This window comes from Leopardus geoffroyi, chromosome E2, assembly GCF_018350155.1.
Source record: "Leopardus geoffroyi isolate Oge1 chromosome E2, O.geoffroyi_Oge1_pat1.0, whole genome shotgun sequence".
Lineage (NCBI taxonomy): Eukaryota > Metazoa > Chordata > Mammalia > Carnivora > Felidae > Leopardus > Leopardus geoffroyi.
In genome coordinates this window covers 7,456,038-7,474,538 of record NC_059335.1, presented here as the reverse complement: position 1 = coordinate 7,474,538, position 18,501 = coordinate 7,456,038, and the positions used below count along the sequence as shown (strand labels likewise).

The following is an 18,501-nucleotide window of genomic DNA, read 5'->3' as shown; positions in this document are numbered from 1 at the left end:
GGTGGGTCCCCAGCTTCCAGGCGCGCAGGGCCTGGAAGGCCAGAGGACAGCAAACGTGAGGTGAATCTGATGCGTATTGAGTTTACTGGGGTCGGAAACACGATGGGGGCATTCAAGGGTTGGCTGTCATGGTTTCTCTGATCCACTCCAGGTGCGAAATCACTTTGGCGAAGACAGCAGGCATATTGGGGCTGCCACATGGGGTGTAGCCCCAGGACGTGATTCCTTGAAACATGCCATCGCAGATCAGTGGCCCCCCGGAGTCCCCCTGCAGCACAAGGGGGAGAGAATGACAAAGGTCAGCCGTGGCGGCGGGGTTCTGCCTGTGGAGCCCCAGCTCTCACACCTGGGCTCACAGAGCTCGAGACGGTGACTCCCCAGCCCCGGGAGAGGACACGGTTCTCTCCACAGTCCCCTGCCAGAGGGCCGGCGGGATTCCAACAGAGGAGACAGCGGCTGGAGTCGTGGCCAACGGGGATGGGACTTCAGGGTTCAGTTTCTGCACAGGGGGCAGGGTCCAGAACAGTCCCAGCCGACAGGTCAGTGGGAGAGGAGCAGAATCCATCTACCGGACCCTTCTACCTTCAGGACTCCCCTCTGATGTCACCTCTCCCCAGTAGCTTTCTCTGACTAGACAGTAAATATGAGGGAGGGACAGGTGAACTCTGATGTGGTGGAGGGAGGTGCCTGTGATACCAGGATGGGGGTGTGGGGAGGAAATGGGGGCAGGGAGAGGGCGCTGAGGCTTGGTTGGGGGGAGATCCAGTCTGGAAGCCGCAGAGACCGATGCCCAGTTAGTTCTCAGCAGCAGTCCAGAGCCCGAGTCCCCTCCCCCAGCACCTTGAGGCCCAGGAGGGAGGGGAAGGGGGGACAGACTGGCTCACCACACAGGTGTCCTTGCCGCCCTCCAAGTATCCAGCACACAGCATGAACTCTGTCACCTTCTCGGAGTGGGCTTTGGCACACACATCGTTGGACAGGAGTTTGAGGTCCACGCACTGGAGATCGTCTGGGTACGTGACTACAGAACAGAGATGAAAAGACCCCAAGTGGCTCCTCGGCCCCTCCTCCCTCAGACCCTGGAGTCCGGGTCCCCAGCCCCTCCTCCCTACACCCAAGGGTCTGGCCCCGGCATACACTTATCTGGTTCGATGCTGCCCCAGCCGGAGGCGTAGCAGGTGCTCCCCACTTGGGGTTCCTGGGTGGGCAGGTCCAGGACCCTCACAGCATCGGTTATCTGGGCGGGCTCTGCCAGGCGGAGCAGCATGAGGTCGTGGCTGTAGTCCTCTCCCGGGAGGCGGGTGTGGTTCTCCAGGAGACTCAGGTTGAATCCAGGATGTGGGAAGCTACCACTGACCTGGACAAACTGGGCTGTGTCTTCGTGCTCAAACAGGTTGTAGCGACCCAGCCACAGCTGATAATTGCTGGGGACAGAGGGGGCCCCAGGGAATGAGGAGAGAGGAGGGGGAAAGGGCGATGGGGAGCCTGGGGGGGGTGTCGTGGGCAGAGAGAGAGAGAAACAAGGAGTAACCATGGAAAGAGAGACAGTTGGGAAGGTAAAGAGCTATGAAGAAAAGACAGTGAGTGAAAGACAGAAGGATGTGACAAGATCAAAGCCAGAGAAAAAGACAGAGTGAAGAGGAGAGAGCAGAAAAGGAGAGAGGGAATGAGAGGCAGAGGGAAGACAGAAACAGAGCCCAAAGGAGACAGAGACAGAAGGAAGGGTCCCAGGGAAGAAGAAGAAGTGAAGGAACAGACTTGGAAGGAGCAGGGGCAGCAGGCAACGTGACTGAGGGAAGAGGAAGCAAAGGGAGAGAGTGAGGAACACAGGCAGTTGGGGGGGGGGGCGGGAACGAGAGAGAACAGGAAAGGAGCATGGGAGGGGGGGGAGGGGCCTGGGACCTGCTCAGCTGCAGCGGGGGCTGTGGGGCTGGCTCCCCAGGAGCGGGTGGCCTGGCCCCCAGCCCAAGGACGGCGTCCCCCTCCCTCCCCAGACCTTCCCACCCTTTCCTCCTCCTTCTCCCCCTCCTCCTCCTCTTTCTCCTCCTCCTTCCTCCAGGGCTCCCACTAGGCTCCAGCTGAAACCAGCCCTTCCCTGTGTCCCCCTGGGGTGGATCATTGTCCTGGAGGGAGGGGCTGAGCACGTGAGAAGACCCCTCACACAGAGACATACGGGGATAATCCCTTCCTCTTTCTGGGGTCCCATCCTGGGGGGGTGCTCAGCAGCATTGGGAGTGAGGCAGAGACCCAGAGGCAGAGGTGGAGGGTGAGACATACAGTGACAGGGATGCGGCAGAGGGACCCAGAGATGGACAGAGACCTGGAGAGACGCGGAGGCGCTGAGACCAAAGAGAGGGAGACCGAGAAGAATCTTAGTCATACAGACAGACACACAACAGAGCCAGTTATGGAGAGACACAGGGAGGCAGGAGGGGGAGACACAGGAAGACATTTACAAGGAGAGACGAAAAGACACAGTACCAGTGGAGGGCTTTCCTGGGGTTGTCCCTGCCACTCTCCATGACCTAGACCAGGAATGTCTTTCTTTCTCTCAGTCCTCCAGCCTCCCCTGAGGTTAACCCGGGACAGTGCCCACTGTTTATTCCTGTGGGAGCACAGACCGCCCCCCCCCAGACCCTCTGCCCCCACTCACTCATTTATGCAGTGGGCAGCCGTGAGCACCCACTGGGGGTGCACCAGGACGCCCCCACACTGGAATTTGCTGTAATGGTACAGAGCTGCCTGCCAGGGCTGGGAATTCTTCTTACAGTCCCAGCCTCCTATGATCCGGGACTGGATGGGGGGCGCAGCACCTGTAGAGAGGGTGCTGGGTCAGAGCAGGTGGGCAGGTGGCACCAGGAAGGCCTGGGCTAGGAGAGAGGGCTGTGCGGTGGGGTTGGGGGGACATGGGTCCAGAGGAGCAGGGCTGGAGGTCTGGGGAGACGGGCAAGGGGTATGGGAAGGGCCTGGAAGTCTGGAGCCTGCCCTGGGATTGTGGGTTGGTGGCGGGTCCTGGCGGGGGAGACTGCTGAGAGCAGAGCCAACCACAAGGATCAGGCAGGAGACAAGAAGGCAGCATCTGGGGCAGCATGTGGTGTGGGGGTCAGGTGATACAGGGGTGATTTGGTGCCTCTTGACTGGGACTGGGAGAGGGTCCTCTGGGGGTCTGGGGTCCTGGAACTAGGGTTGGGGTCAGGACTGGGATGGGGCTCAGGAGGAGGGAGAGCCAGATGATAGTTCTTCTAGGATTGGGTGATTCTCATGGAGATTAGGGTCACGATCTGAGGGTGTTGGAGGGATCTGGGGTTCTTCTCCTGGGGGTGGTGTTGGAGAGGAAGGAAGGTGGAGACGTGTTGAGGCCAAGCAGCTGTGGGTCCTCCCTGCGTTCCCACTTGGTGTGGGGTTTTAGAATCACATTTTGGGGTCCTGCGGGAGGGAGGGGAGGACAGCTGGGCTCTGAAGGTACTTGGGATCCTGGAGGGAAGTCTAGAAAACCAGAGTTGCACAGGAGGGGTGCATTTGGGGAGGGCTGGAGCGTGGGCTGGAGAAGGAAATTCCACAAGGAAAGGAGTGTGTGGTTAGGGGTTCTGGGTGTTCTTCCTCAGGGAGAAGGCTGGGGGTGCTGGACTGGGGTTCAGCGGCAAAGAGGTGGGGAAGGAAGAGACATCTGTAGAATCCTCATACCAGGAGGGGAAGCGGGTCCACCTGGAGTCATGGAATCTGTTTGGGGAGAAGTGTAGGTGTCTGATGGAACTTAGGGAGTCTTGGGAAGATTTGAGGGAAACCAGATGCCAGGGATTGGAGGACCTAGCTGAGAGCTGACAGCTGGAAGGGAAAAGTCACCAGGGTTTGGAAGGATTTGGGGACTCAGGAGCTAGAGCCAGAGAACCACTAAGGACTAGAAGGGGGCTGTCGGGGTCCCAGGATCTGCTGGGACTGGGGGCACTCCTTGCAAGAGCAGGAGTCCCCCAAAGAGAGAGACAGATGGCCCAGCCTCTGCCCTTTTGGTAAAGTGGCTCAGGGCAGGGGTCAGAGTGGGGAGGAGGAGAAAATTTGGGGGGTTCCTGGGAGGGAGCAGGACCTAGCACAATAGTGGGAACTGTGACCACAGAAGAGGGGCTGGGAGAGAGCCTGGGACCCGGTCTGGGATGGACTGTGGGACAGGAAGAAGTTATTGGGGGTGAGGGCAGCATGAAAGTGGGGTCCACTCTCCCCCTCCCCCTCCCATCCCTCTGTCTCACCAGCCCCCGCCAGGGACAGGGCAAGGCACAGAACCAGGAACCACATGGTGACCACAGGCAGGCAGGTGGTGAGCTTGGAGCTCAGGAGCCTCCCCAAGGAGCATTTTAAAGCCTTCATCCACCCCCTCCCCACCCTGAGGACCCGCCCCTGCCCTGCTGGCATCCAGATGCTGGCCAAGGCCCTGCCCCTGCTGCCTCCTGGGGGCTGGACACCTCCTTCCACCCCAGAGCTGTGGAAGGGGCGGGAGAGCAAGCACCTGTTGTTCTGCGGGCCCTGATTGTGCTGGAAGCATTCCTGGGGCCTGAGGCCAGACAGGGCAGGGCCTGGAGCTCCTGGGCCCCTGCTCTTGGAGACAGAGCCGGTGAGGGGAGTTGGGGGGGGGGGAGGATGAGAAGAAACAGGAGCACGGAGGAATCAATGACCTCCAATACGAAGTCCGATATATACCTGAACCCCAAGGAAGGTCACACACCTGAAGACCCAGGGTATCCTCAGACACCAGCTGAGGGGCTCCGATTCCCTTCTCCCCGCACCACTTGGAGCCAAGACGCCAGTTTCCCAGCTTCAGCTGCCTCCGAAATGTAAGGCTTTCAGAACACCCTGATTCTTGCCCTCCCAGACTCAGGATCTAGGTCCAAATCCATTTATTGTTTCTCTCCGAATAAAATCTCGGGGTACCTACCACCACCATCCTAGTGCCCCCAGATCCAGAAACGAGGTGTCAGTGGTCTCCCTAAAGAAGTCCCCTAGCATTCCAAAATCCAATGTCCCCCCCCTACTCCCAGAACAGCATTGGGATCTCATCACACCCCACCACTACTCCTTGAGCGTCCAAGGAATTTGGGACGCTTCCTTTAAAGTCCCAGGAATTTCAGATTATCTGCCTCCCAAGGTCAAGAGAGGCCTCTCTACAAACTGTAATTCCCCTTCCCCCGGTAGGATATTTAGATCTCAGGAGCCAGGTTCATGTGGTTCAACACTCAGTGACCTTGAAGACCACATTTTGGGAGGAATCTCTGTTGAGAATCAGGAACGAGATTTCTGCAACCTCAATGGTAAACTCATGGGCTTCTGGCACATTCTCTGAGCTCTTCAGCAAAATCAAAGCAGGCCACAGGGTAGCCCAGCCTCCGCTGCCTGTCGGGAGACTGCCTAAGGAAAAGGAGAGCATTTGCCTTTTTGCCTGGCTGCCAGGAGGCCCACAACTGAATCTCGAAGAAAATGAAGTCATTCTTGATCATCTAGCGTGTGCTGGGGGTCTTTTCCGCTGGGGTCCAGAGATATAGTTGCCCTGTGCCAGGCACTATTGGAATGAGTTCATGTAACCTTCCTCATTTCATCCTTACAACGCTGTGAGGTAAGCAACATGAAGATCTCTGTTTCACACCTGGGGGAACCGAAGCTGAGTGGCATCGACTCTTTTCCTCAAGACTGCACAGCTAATCCTGTGTCTATGTGAATGAAGAGCCCTGCTTCAAGCTATTTCTTTTCACCTAGGCATCGGGGCAGCGAGTGAAATGGAGCAACGTACAGTGGCCTTGGGTTCCCCACCCAGTCTCTGGCTCCCACCTCCCTTCATCCCCAGAAGAAAGTCACAGCAACTCCTACAGAGAAACTTGCATCAGCACTGTTATCTCAGTGTTTACACAGGTGACCTTGAGCACCAGCTCTGGCTTGACATGGGACAAATCCTTGGCCAACATGTGCGTCTTGGACAGATGGGGTGTTAAGGGATGGCTCCGTTCTGTCCCAGGTCAGGATGGGGTGGCTGGCCAGCTACAGGAGTTTCTGCTCAGTCAGAGACACAGGTGGTAGACCAAAATAGTCAGTTCCTCTTCATGGTGTCCCTGATCCACCCTAAGTAGCTGCAGACTTTGGTATAAACACTAGGCTTATTAGTAGTGTCACAGGGGATGTCACCCCACGACACGATTCCCTGCAGGACTCCCCCACAGACCAGCCACCCTGTGTGGGGTCCCCCGGAGTCACCCTGTGTGGGGAAGAGAAAGTTTGAGTGGGAAACTTCTGGATCCAGTGCGCCCATCCTTAGCCTAATCACCGGGCCCGATCTCAGTCAAAACCCAATCCGACCCCACCCCATGCAATCCCTCTCCAACTCAACTCAATACAACCCAGTTTAACCCAATCTAATCCAACTCAACCCCAACCTAACACGAGTCAATACAACTCAGCCAATCCATGTTCAATCCCCGCCATGTAGCGCCAACCCAACCCAACCCCCACGTCGTCCCCGTTCAAAATCAAACCAGGCCTATGTCTATCCTTACTGCCAACACAGCCAATCCCAGCTGTTATGGCTTTCACATCCCAGACAAAACTTACCCCATCCGCATTTCAACCCAACGTATTTTCCTTCTAAAATCAAACCAAGCCCATTCCTATCCTCAAATCAAATAAGCCAGGCCATTCCAAACCAACCGCCACATCATCCACCCCAAACACAACGCACCCCTACCCTCATCTCCAACCCCATCTCCAACTCCACCCCCGTTCTAACTGCTCTTCCTTCTCCACCCCCACATCTATCCCTAGCATCTTCTCTGGCCCAAAGCAAGCACAACCCGACCCCATCCCAACACCCAAGCCTGTTCCGCTCCCCCATGGCTCTGACCTCACAGGAGTCCGTGCCTCTGCCTTCTACTCCTGCACACACCGTAGTGCTCATAAGGCGCCCTGGGTAGTCCTTGCTACAAGATGTGGCCGGGATAACACTGATGTTGGCACAATGCAGCATATCTGGGAGACTCCCTGGGGAGGACAGTGGGCTTGGAGTGAATCCATACTTTCAGGCCCTTGTGTCCTTCGCCCACGAACCCTGGAGAATAGGGTCCCTGGAGGCCTGACACCCAGAGCCATCCTTTCACGCACCTTGTGACCTTGTGCTCCCTTTGGTCCCAGGCTTGTCATCAGCCACCAGGCCCCAGCCGGACACCACGCAGGCCTCGCCTGGTTGGGGACAACGCGTGGGCAGCGCCACGGGACGCACTTGCGGGAAGAGGCACGTGGGCCGGGTTAGACGTGGCAACATGACGTCCTGGCGATGGCTGCGCGCTTCGTGGCACGGGTGTGGGACGAGGCGAGCCACAGTCCACAGCACTTCCGGGCCATCGCGCTTGCGCAGATTGTGCTCCCCTAGGTGCATGCTCATGAAGCTGTGCGCGTGCGCGGGTGATTATCCGCAAGGGCAGTGAGGAGCGGACAGAAAGACCGAAGAGCCGGCTAGCTGGGGTCCTTCACCCCTCGGGGAATCTGGGGATGCCATTCCCCTCTGTGTCCGAGGCGCTGAAGCCAATAGTTCTAGCCCCTGCCCCTCCGGGGCCACGGACGTGCGCACACTTGGAACTCAGCCCCCAGGCTCCAGCTCTCTCCTTCTCAGAATCCAAGATTCTCAGATCCCTAGGCCCTTGGCATCCTGCCCCCGAGGACCCTGAGCCCTGCCTTCATACCCGGTGTGGCGGTGGGCAGCAGACAGCATCCGGCGTGCAGAGTGAGGGAAACACCGCAGTTAAAGCGTCCACGCTCCAAGAGGGCCGCTTGCCTCGGCTGGGAGTGGGGCTCACAAGCCTCACCTTTCAGCGTCTTGGCGGAGTGGTGCTGGGCCGCTGGGAGAGGAAGCAGAGGCGGATCCCTCACAACACAGTCTTTTCCCTTGTCGCACCTTGCCTACACCCTGCCCATAGTATGTATTTTTCACCTGTGCTTTCCCCCAATGGCTTAGGACGTCCCCGTCCTTGAATTTCAAGTACTGTCTTCTCTCAGGCTTTGACAACTGCTGCTTGTTTTCTCCAGGACTGTCCCCTTGCCCTTCGCCCTCACCCGTTTATTACAGGATTCTGGGAGACAGGGTATGTGGGGAAGGACCAGAAGGCAAGAAGTCCTCTGAGATTAGAAGTGGAGACAGGGACACTGGATAAGGATCCAGAAAGATGGCCACTTGGGACCAGCCATTCGAGGTCGCCACGCTGCCACAGGCATCAGATGGATGGGATGTGGCCACTCAGTGTATGACACCCAGTCTTGGCTCCAGAGTCCGGACATCTCAGCCAAATGCAGATGTGGCCACACAAGGTCATGGGCAAACATACAGCTGCAGCTGCAGCTTCAAGGATCACAGCACAGAGATTCATAGGTGTATAGGAGTCTGGACAGTGAATGAATAAGAGAGACAGAGAGAGATGTCTGGCTTATTATAGCTGCTTAATAAATACTACTTATTTTAAACAAAGGACACGTAGACTTATTTATGCAGATATGCATGTGGATGTTCAGGTTCTGGACAGAAATTTAGCCAGAGTAAGTCAGCCATATGACCAGGCTCAAATGAAGATAATCAAGGTCAAAACTATGATTCATCCTCAAGTCACTTTGTGGGGATTCAGAGTAATAGACACTGACCCAGAAGGCCAACACTTAGATGTGGCCCCACTAGATCACACCCCAGGGAAACAAGGGACACAGGGCTAGGCATCCAAGGTCAAAGACATAGCCAGAGGCACAAGACATGTTTTCCCATGTCTAGATCTGTCGCCTGGTCAGTCACTTGGTGTTCAAGGTCACTCATTGTGTTTCACATAGGGGACCTGGTTCACACATGTGGGCAGGATGTGGACACACAAGGCCTTGCACACACACACACACACACACACACACACACACACACAGGGCACTGCAGCATTGTACCATGCACAAGGACATAAACAGCGATGTTTCAAAGTCACAAAACCGTGACCCGCTACCGGGCAATGGGGATATGAGCCCTCAAGATCACAGCCAAACACACAGACACCCACACTGGGGCAGGAATTTGCACAGCTAGACAAAATACCCACATTCTGCCTGCCAGGGTCAAGAACTGGGCCAAGGGCCCTGGCAAGGTTGGGAGAATGCGGATGTGGTAGACAGGGGGCTTAACAAGGGAAGGGTGGGGTTGTCCTGCAAAGAAGGACAGAGGGTGCGGGCTGAACAGCTGGGCATCGAGGCTGCATCTGGCCAGTCCAAGCCGGAGGAGGGTGGAGGCCCTGGCTGGGTGCAGCGGCAGGCGGGAGGCAGGGAGGAGAGAGCACAGAGAAAGCCTGAGGGGAGGCTGGCAGCGGGGGGGAGCTTCAAGGGGCCCCCAGAGGCGAGGGTCACGTGGGGACATAATGAAAGTCCACCCTCAACTTCTCCAGGTAGAGGCGTCAGGTTACAGTTAAGTTCTCCATGGGTGGTAGCTGAACATGGTTTGGAGTTTTCCTGCTACCCAGGGTCACCTTGACATTGTGGCCACCCCTCTCCAGCCTCAGCCCTCTTCCCTGTCAAGTGAGGCCGGTAGAGCCCACCCTACAGAGATGTTTGGAGAATTAGATGAGCTGTAGCATGAACCCAGGACTCAGCAGTGCTAACAACACCCTCACGGGGTACTGCCCTGGGCTAAGTCCCTTCTCGTGCCCCACACACAGGACCACATTCAATCCTGCCCTGGGGGCATCAGTTCCTATGTCCACGGTACACTTGGGGATCTCGAGTCGCAGAGATGTTCAGTAACTGCAAAATGGTGAGCTGGAATTCAAACCTGGAGTCTGTACTCTTGACCTTGCTAACACTTGTTGAATGCTTATTATGAGCTTTATCTACATTGTGCTATTGAAACCTCACCGTGGTGGTCATGGGTAGGTGCTGTCTTCTAGAGAAGGCACTCTACGTGGAGAGAGGTGAAGTCATTTCTTCAAGGTCACACGGCAAGGAAGGGGCAGCCCCAGACCTTGAACTCAGGTCTGTGTCATCCCCAGAGCTGATTTGCTGTCGGGAGCAGCGAGAGACCCAGTTGGCTTGGGGACTCCAGAGCAGCCCCAGGCTTCTGAAAGTTCTTGGGATAGGGTGAGCACTCAGGAGCATCGGGTGGCTGGGTGGGGTGGGGTGGAGCAGGGCTGGGGGTGCTGGCAGATCGTAGACCCTGGCTTTGCTCCTGATGGAGCAGAGAGGTACCACACCCCCACAGACCCAGACCTGACCTGGGCCCACCTCACTTGCAGGCGTCAGCAGGAGAAGGTGAGAAGCCACATTATGGAGAAGGGATGAGGGTTCTGCTGAAGTCTGGGGAGGGGAGAGAGTGAATGGAGTTGAACCTGGACACTTCCGCCCTCCCCTGAATCCCTCTAGACACGAACACATCCATCCCACCTGCTGCTTGAGAGACTTCTTTCACCATCTTGGTCCCCCCTCCCCCCACCCCAGACTGCTCTCCCCCCGCCCTGCCCAGGTTCTCCATCTCTGAGGGTTCCTGTTGTTTCTCCAGGCACCAGAACAGGCCCTCAGGTGTCCCACAGCCCGTCAGCCCCCAGCACCATCCCACTTGCCCCTGGATCTCTCTCCAACCCTGAAGCTCTGGTTCAGGATACATTCTCCCCACAGACCCTAATCCCAGCCTCCTGTCTGGCCTCCTGGGGGTGTGTCTTCCCCCCATTTGTCCCTCCAGTCAAGTTCCCACTCCCCTAGCTCCTTCCCCTACATGCCCCCTCAGGGTCTTTCCATGCCCCGAGTTGACCCTGTCTGACTCCTGCCTATAGCCCTCATAAATCCCCAGCACCTTCAGGATAAAGTCCTCGCTCCCCAGCCTCACTTTTGAGGATATGGGGGTTTCTCCCTTTCCAGCCCCTCTGACCAGGTGTCTCATGACCTTGCCTTTCTAGGCATAGCTCATTCTCCCATTTTCCTTCCTGCGATTTCATGCCTCCCTGCCTTTGCTCAGGCTGTTCCTCCTGGCAGGTATGCCATTCCCTTGAAGGTCCACTTCCTCCTTGAGGCCTTTTCTGACCTTCTCTGGTCCATGGTGTCTACCTTACCCCCCAGACTGGGAACTTACTGAGGGCAGGCCTGGCCTGACTGGACTCTGGATCCCCAGCACTGCCCAGTGAAGGGTCTAGTCCATGGGAGGCCCCAGCAAGCTCAGGGAGTGGAGGAAAGCCTTCCTCTCATCTTCCAAATTCATATTCCGCCCCCAAGGCTCAGCCCCCACCTCTTCTGGGAGGCCCTGGGACCTAACAGGTATCCTTTCTGGGCCGCTCAGCCCTGGTTCTGTCTCCATCACATCACAGATCCCCAGACATGCTCAGGCAAGGTCTTCTCTGTGTCCCCAGCACTGCCCAGCCTGAAGCCTGTCACACGGGACACCTTGGGGAGGTTGAGCTGAGTTGACCTGAACCCCTGATGACTCCTGACTTTGTTCTTGGCTCTGATACAAGTGTTTTTGGGGACATCCTCCTGATTCACTCCACTCCACCCCTTCCCTGTCCCCCCCCCCCCCTCCCCGCAGCTCCTTCTTTCATCTCCGGGACATTTTCTTGGTTCAGGTTCAACTTGGAGCCTCAGTAAAGGACACATGAAATTACAGGTGCCCTTGAAACTCAGCTCCCTCAGGGCAGTCCATGTCTGTTCCCGGGGATAGGACACCCAGTGTCTCTTCTAGATAAGGGCAGACCTGTGTCTCCTCTAGTGTCTCTCACCTCCCCCCAACCCTGACTTTTGTCTCAAAAGATCTCACCCCCTCCAGATCCCCCAGCTTCATCTGGGGCAGCTTGGATGCCAGAAGAAGGCGAGCAGGTATCTGAATACTTGAATTTATAAGTTCCCAGCCCCACCCGGGTCTAGGGGGTAGGGTGGGGCGGGAGGTGGTTGAAATTCAGGTTTACAGGCGGGGATGCCTAGGTGGCTAGTGGGGTGGGGGACAAGGCCTAATGAGCATTTATTAGGTTGAAGTTTTTGTCTGAGTCTGTAAGGAAGAATTCCCTGCCAGGGACAGTTCCTCAAGGGAGAGGAAGTAGGAGGGCAAGAGCCCCAAATCAGAGATCAACACATAGGACCAGGAGTCTGGAACCTGGAATTTGGGGTCTAGAGTGTGGAAACTGGATTCTAGAGTCATGCTTCTTGTGCCTGGAGTTGGGTTCTGGATCTTGGATTCTGGATGTTGATCTGGATCCCTGGTTTTGGATTCTGAACCTTGGCTCTCTGATTCTGGACAGTGGATTCTGGATCTGGATCCCCACTTCCTGATCTTGAATTCTGGATTCAGATCTCTGATTCTGGATCGTGGTGCCTGGGCCTCCTAACGCTGGATTCTGGGTATTAGATTCTGGATCTTGGGTTTTGCAGTTTTTGCTGTGGCTCTCCAACTCTGGACTCTGAATTTGGAGGTCTAGAGTCAGGCATTTATGACTTGAAGTATAGAGTGTGTTTGGGTCTGGAATCTGGATCCTAGAGTCTGGTCTTTGAGTGACAGGTCTTAGTCTTGGATCCTAGAAGCCTTTGAATCTGGAGTCCAGACTAGGAATCTGGAATTTGGTGTTTGGAATCTAAGACTTGAGGTCTGGAGCCACCTTCCTTGGTGGGACCTGAGTGGGTGGTGGCGAGGGGAAGGAGGTGAACCCCTGGGGATTTTAATCATCATGAGAACTTCCCTGGTGCCAGGCTAAGCGCTTTCCATCGTGATCGCATGTGTTCCTCCCACTAAGTCACGCAGGCATGTGACACAGATGGGGACCCCGAGGGAACTGACACCTAGCTCAGCCCAAGCTCGCGGGCTCACTGGGAGGGCGCCTGGCTCCGCCTCCGACGCGGTGACGTCTGCGCCCCTCCTCCCGCCCACTCTGACCGCGGCCGACCTGGGCTATCGATCCTAGTTCTCCTGGGCATCTTTCCAGTTGTCCTTCACCTCCAAAGGCAGGCCGAGTCCCGCCCTCTGCCTTGCTCCTCCTCCTCCTCCTCCTGTGAACACTCCCCGGAGCCTTTCTTTCCTCGACTCCTGTGGATCAACCCAGGTCTCTTTCCTCTGACCCTGAACTCCAGCCTCTGGAGGCACACGCTCCTTGGCATCCTCCTGCCCCCAGTGTCCCCAGGCCCTTCTCACTCGCGTCCTAACTCCTTTGTCTCTCCCCACACTCTTCCTCCCTTGTTTTCCATCTCAGGGACAGCTCCACCCACCACCCAGTTCCCCCAGGCACTGTCCCAGCCCCTCCCTTTCCCTTAGGCCCTGCAGCTCCGCGGTCCCCAGCCCCACCCCTTCTCTCTATTCCCTTGGCCTGGGTGCAGCTTCTAGATCCTTGCCTCCAGCCTCCCTCCCATCCATCTCCAGGTGGCCTCAGAAGGTCTCACTACACTGGAGGTCTCTTTAACACTCAGAGTTGACCCCTTTCTCCTCCTGCTCACAAGCCCTTCTGTGGTGACTCCGCATCCCGCTGGACAAGGTTCCTGCCCTCAGTGGGACGTTGGAGGCTGGGACCCCCTTGTCTGAACAAGACTCACCTTGAATCCCTCCCCTCGGGAGACAGTCCCTGTGTGCTGACCACCCTGGAATAAGCCTGGATTCCTGGTGCTGGAAGCTCCCCCTTCCCCTTCATTATGGGACCACTCGAAGGTGGTGTTTCAGGGTGCTGGCCCTAAAGTCAGACAGCCTGGGCTCAGGCCCCTGCTCCCCCATTTGCTAATTTGGGAGATCCTGTTATGTATTTTCGCTTCTTTGTGCTTCTGAGTCTCATCCTTAAAATCTGGTCATCAGAGGACCCCATCATAGAGTTTCGCAAGGAGTATCTAAGAGCTAGTGCATGTAAGGAGCTAAGAGCGCATAGCAAACCATGACTGTTCATTTCGCCCCATTTCACCCAGGAACAGATAGGGGGAAGGGGAGGCCCCCACTGGTTCAAGATCACCCAGGCTGTAGAAGTTGGGAGGGGGGCAAGAGAATGGTCCAAGGGACCCTGTTACCTCTTGGGTGCAAAGTGTCACTTCTCTGGTTATCAGGGTCTTAGTGTGGGGTAGGAGTAGAAAAGGGATGGGGATGATCTCTGGGTTGGATGAAGTAATACGCATGCAGCAGGTGTGAAACCACAAAATTAAGTTGGCGTTTGAAAGACTGGTTAACACAGGGTGTGATTCAGATGTGGACTCCAGAACCAGGGGCCTGGGTTGGAATCTTGCCTCGAACACATAACACATCCTTGGGAAAGTCGCTTGGCCTCTCTGTGCCTCGGTTTCCTTATCTGTAAGACGAGAATAATTGCTTCTGCCTCACAGGAGTGTTTTGAGGCATGAATGCCTGAAACCCGTGCCTGGCGACTTTTGAAAACGTTGCCTCTTTTCTTCTTGTCCTGGGAGGCTCCCGCCGCTAGGTGGCGCCAATGTGCACTTGTCCGCCGGAGGGTTTGCTCCTGGGTCTGACGGAGGAGGGTTTGGGTGAAGGAGCCAGAATCTTGGAACTCTGACTGAAGAACGAGGTGAATCTTGGCGGCTGCAGGGGCAGGTATGGAGGTGGGTGGGGGGTGGAGACCTGTCCCGGGATTTGTCCCTAATTGGTCTACAGGGGTTTTGGGATCCAATCAGTGATGGGACGGGTTTGTGTAGGCATTTGGTTTCCCACAGGGGTGGACTGCCGTGGTCGGTGGACGCAAGGCCGTGTCCCTCCACCCAGACCAGAGAGCTCCCACCGTCCTTCATGGACAGAGGGGGAGGGACCAACATCCAGTCCAGCAGAACATCAAAGGTGGTGGGGATGGTGGGGGAGAGAGAGAATATGGCAGGGAGAAGAAGGGGAGAGAGAGAGAGAGAACAGAACAAAAGACAAAGGAAGGCGGGACAGACCTTTTCCCCAAACCCACCTCCTTCCCATCTGCCCCCAGCAACACCTGTGTCAGAGCTTTGCCCCCCCCCCCCTGCTGCCTTGTCTTTTCACTTTTTAAAAATGTTTGTTTGTTTATTTATTTCTTCCATATTTATTCCTTTCCTGAGAGGGAGAGAAGGACAGAGTGTGAGCAGGGGAGGGGTAGACAGAGAAGGAGACACAGAATTGGAAGAAGGCTCCAGGCTCTGAGCTGTCAGCGTAGAGCCTGACATGGGGCTCGAACTCATGAACTGCAAGATTGTGACCTGACCCCAAGTCGGATGCTTAACTGACTGAGGCACTTAGGTGCCCCTTTTTCTTTCTTTCTTTCTTTCTTTCTTTCTTTCTTTTCTTTCTTTCTTTCTTTCTTTCTTTCTTTTCTTTAATGTTTATTCACTTTTGAGAGAGAGAGAGAGACAGAGCGCAAACGGGATAGGGGCAGAGAGAGAGGGAGACACAGGATCTGAAGCAGGCTCCAGGCTCGGAGCTGTCAGCACAGAGCCCGACGCAGGACTCGAACTCACGAACCAAACTGTGAGATCATGACCTGAGCCCGAGTCAGATGCTTCGCTCAATCGATTGAGTCACCCGGGCGCCCCCTTGCTGCCTTTTCTTGCCACATCCCTGGTGCTGTTCCACCCTCTTTGTGCTTGTCCTTGCTCCTCCCTAATTTTTGCCCTTCTGGGTGTCCCCCAGCCTGCCTCTCTCTCCATCTATCCCTCTTCCTCTCTCTTCCCCTCTGGTTCCCTCTATTTCTTTGTTTTCTTTACTCTTTTTCTTGCCTTTCTGAGTGCTTCCCTTCCTCCCCCGTCTTCATCTCAATTTGGGCATCTCCTTCCTCCTTTTCTGTCACCTTCCCTCCTTTCTGCATGGCCCGCTCGCTCCCATCTTGTTCTCTTTGCGCCTCAGGCCCCAGTGGAACAGAATGTGCGTGCGGGGAGGGTATGGCAACCAGCAGGCGGCTTTGATGACCTCCTCAGTCACCTCCTGCACATTGCCACGCCACAGCACTGGGGGACTGGCTTGGGACACACGACGAGAGCAGAGACAGTGAAGGATGGAGACACAGTGACACTTAAAGATAGGGCTCATTTTCCCTCCTCCAGACCCAGCTGGAGATGAGGCAGGGTTACCTGGGCTGGCACACTTGGGGCGCTGCCCGTGGAGCTGGTGGCGTCGCAGTTGGTGGTTGGTGCTTTCAGCTTGAGTAGCGTGAGGCTGTTACTGCTGGAACGGCTTTCTCTGGTGCGGCACAAAGGAGGACCAGTGGGCAGGTCAGCTTCTGGGCAACCGCTTCATCACGTCCGTCCCCATTGCTAATCTGGCGCCGCCCTCAATCCCAGACTCCTCTTCAATTGCCTCTCCATCCTGGACCCCCAGGATGAGGACCCGGGCTCAAAGACAACCTTCCTGATCTCACGCACTGCCTGAGAGGCTGATTTGGGATTCGGATCCAGAGCTGAAGGAATCTCCCATCACAACAGACTCCTCTCTCTGCCGTACCCTTTAGGTCCTCTTGTCCAGCTTCTAATCATCCCTCCATGCTAAGTCTCCATAGCCGGGCGACCAGCCCTCTCCCGAATAGAGATTTGAACTTAATTCCACGGCCCTCTCCTAGGCCTGCCCAGATAACATCCGGCCTAGGCCCCGCCCCGCCCCCCGGAGGCGAGGCCACGCCCCCATCCAGTTCCTCCCCTCCCCAAGGAGACCACGCCCCAAATCCTGGCCGGGTCCAACTCTTGGAGGGCAGCTCCTGGAGTGAGCTCAAGTTCCTAGAGCAAGGGGCTCGCTGCTTGTAGCACTGCCCTGAAGTGAGCACGCAAGGGCAAGGTCAGTTCTGAGTTTAGAATGACCTACTGGGGCAGGACGGGGATGGGAGAGAGGGGGAGAATGAGGGACAGAGGCGGGTGAAGAAGGCTGGAGGTGCTAAAAGGCCTGATCTGGGCTGGGGCGTAGGAGCAGAGAAGGGGACAGTCAGTGAGAGCCGGGAGGCAGGAGGGGCCAGGCTTGGGGAGGGATGGGTTGGGGGAGGGGAAGTTAGGGGTGTGCCCCAGAGACTGGGGGACTCACAGACCCAGGGGGTGGAAGAGGAAGAGCGGGGCTCTTGGTGGAAGATGCTGGGCTCAAGTGGGGCTTGAGGAGGTGAGAGGCTGGGCTCCCACCTGCGTGTTGTGAGGGGGGGACGTCGTGAGTGTAGATGTCTCCTTGGAGCTGCTCAGCTGAGAGACTGGGGCCGGAGCTCACATCATCCTGAGTCCCGTCTGCCCCTCTCCTCACTCGCACTCGCTCAGCACACCCTGAGGGCTCCCTTTAGAGGTATCAGGAGTGGACCCCTTCTCCCTCCCTGCCTGCACCCCGGCTAGCCCAGTCCTCGCTCCGCCTCTCCTCAGCCCTGTGGTCTGACCCCCGCACAGATGCCTGAGGGACCCGTGAGGTGAGGCCCTGTCCTGCTTCTGCTCAACATCGCCCACGGCCCCTGGGTCCCTCAGAGGAACGGCCGCGTCCTCCCCGTGGTGCCAGGTGAGGCCCCTTTCTTCCCTCTGGCGTCACCTTCCCCCCTCCCCTTGCTCCCTGGGCTCCATCCACACTGGCCCCGCTGACACCCTCACACACACCAGGCCCGCCTCCCCGGCCCCCTCTTCCCCCACGTTCCGCACGGCTCACCCTCACCTGCTGCAGGTGTTTCCTCCCTGTCTCCCCTTCTGCACGCCTTCTCCTCCCCCGTCACACCTGCTGTCTCCCCCAGCTCCACTGGGTCACCTCCTGACATGCACTATCCCTTCTGGGTCAGGTTCACTGTTTCTGCCTGTGCCCCCTGGCACAGTGGGGCCCCAGGAGGGGCGCTGTTCTCTGTCTGGTCCCTGCGGGCTTCTCAGGGGCTAGGTTGGTGTTGGGCACGTGATGGATGCTGAGCTGATACGTGCTGCACGGAGAAGGGGGTGGACTGTGGTGTGGACGGAGGTGCGGGTAGTGCCGGATGGGGTGCGGGACAGGGTAGGGCAGGCGCAGAGGCCCTGGGGGGCGGGGCTACAGCTGGGCCTGGTGAACCCTCCACCCCAGCTCTGAATCTGGTCCCCTCCCCCAGCCCAGGTGGCCAGCGGGCAGGTGTCTTTGCAGTGTCGTGTGCTCTCCTTTGTTGTGTCTCTGGTTGCTTTATGTCACTACTCAGAGTGGTGGTTTGGACCTTCCACTCGGTGTGCTTTGATTTGTTCATTGAAGAAATCCTCTGTCCCGCCAAGCTGTCTCCGTGGACCCCTGGAGACGTTTCTGTCACTCTGTGGCCCGGATTCCTGGAATTCCAAGTGCGCTGACCTCAATACTGCCGAGTTTGAGGGAGGAGGGAAATTCGCGCCCCCCCCCCCCCCCCCGCCCCGACTGCTCCGCCATCTTGACTCCTTTTATTTTAACCATTTTTCCAGGCAGGTGTCCTTACTATCCTCTTACTCCCCGCCACACAGCATGAAGTCTGCCACCCTCGGGGCGAGGTATCTGGCACACAAGTCGTTAGACAGGTTTGAGGTCCACACAGCGGAGATCATTTGGCTTTCTGGCTACGGGCAATGGAGGGAGAGGGGTGCGGGCGACATCATCTGGCTCCTCAGCCCCTCCTC

General features: G+C 56.9%; 2 protein-coding genes across 2 annotated transcripts; both read right to left on the bottom strand.

The window, feature by feature from the left end:
- Window positions 1–65: 65 nt before the first annotated feature.
- Window positions 66–4,325, bottom strand: KLK1 (kallikrein 1). The gene is made up of 5 exons (XM_045441704.1): window positions 4,242–4,325; window positions 2,654–2,813; window positions 1,138–1,424; window positions 885–1,021; window positions 66–268 (listed from the first exon to the last, which is right to left on the bottom strand). Exons 1-5 carry the CDS (start codon window positions 4,285–4,287, stop codon window positions 113–115), a joined length of 786 nt encoding a protein of 261 aa, XP_045297660.1. The 5' UTR covers window positions 4,288–4,325; the 3' UTR covers window positions 66–112.
- Window positions 4,326–5,056: 731 nt separating this feature from the next.
- On the bottom strand, window positions 5,057–17,139 carry KLK15 (kallikrein related peptidase 15). Its single transcript, XM_045441361.1, has 6 exons — window positions 17,135–17,139; window positions 16,024–16,132; window positions 7,680–7,926; window positions 7,132–7,431; window positions 6,875–7,011; window positions 5,057–6,232 (listed from the first exon to the last, which is right to left on the bottom strand). The coding sequence occupies exons 1-6, from the start codon at window positions 17,137–17,139 to the stop codon at window positions 6,068–6,070; spliced, it is 963 nt and encodes a 320-aa protein (XP_045297317.1). The 3' UTR covers window positions 5,057–6,067.
- Between the last annotated feature and the right edge of the window lie 1,362 nt (window positions 17,140–18,501).

Bases quoted from the DNA above. Each gene is read 5' to 3' on its own strand.
- KLK1 (XM_045441704.1), bottom strand. From the start codon at position 4,287: ATGTGGTTCCTGGTTCTGTGCCTTGCCCTGTCCCTGGCGGGGGCTG. The intron at 2,814-4,241 runs GTGAGACAGAGG...CCCTCTCTACAG, and splicing joins CCTGTCCCTGGCGGGGGCTG to GTGCTGCGCCCCCCATCCAG. The intron at 1,425-2,653 runs GTGAGTGGGGGC...CTCTGTCCCCAG, and splicing joins GCTGCCCACTGCATAAATGA to CAATTATCAGCTGTGGCTGG.
- KLK15 (XM_045441361.1), bottom strand. The intron at 7,432-7,679 runs GCAGGATGCCAA...GCGGATAATCAC, and splicing joins AGGGCTCAGGGTCCTCGGGG to CCGCGCACGCGCACAGCTTC. The intron at 6,233-6,874 runs GTCAGAGCCATG...TTCCCCACACAG, and splicing joins GAGGCACGGACTCCTGTGAG to GGTGACTCCGGGGGACCCCA.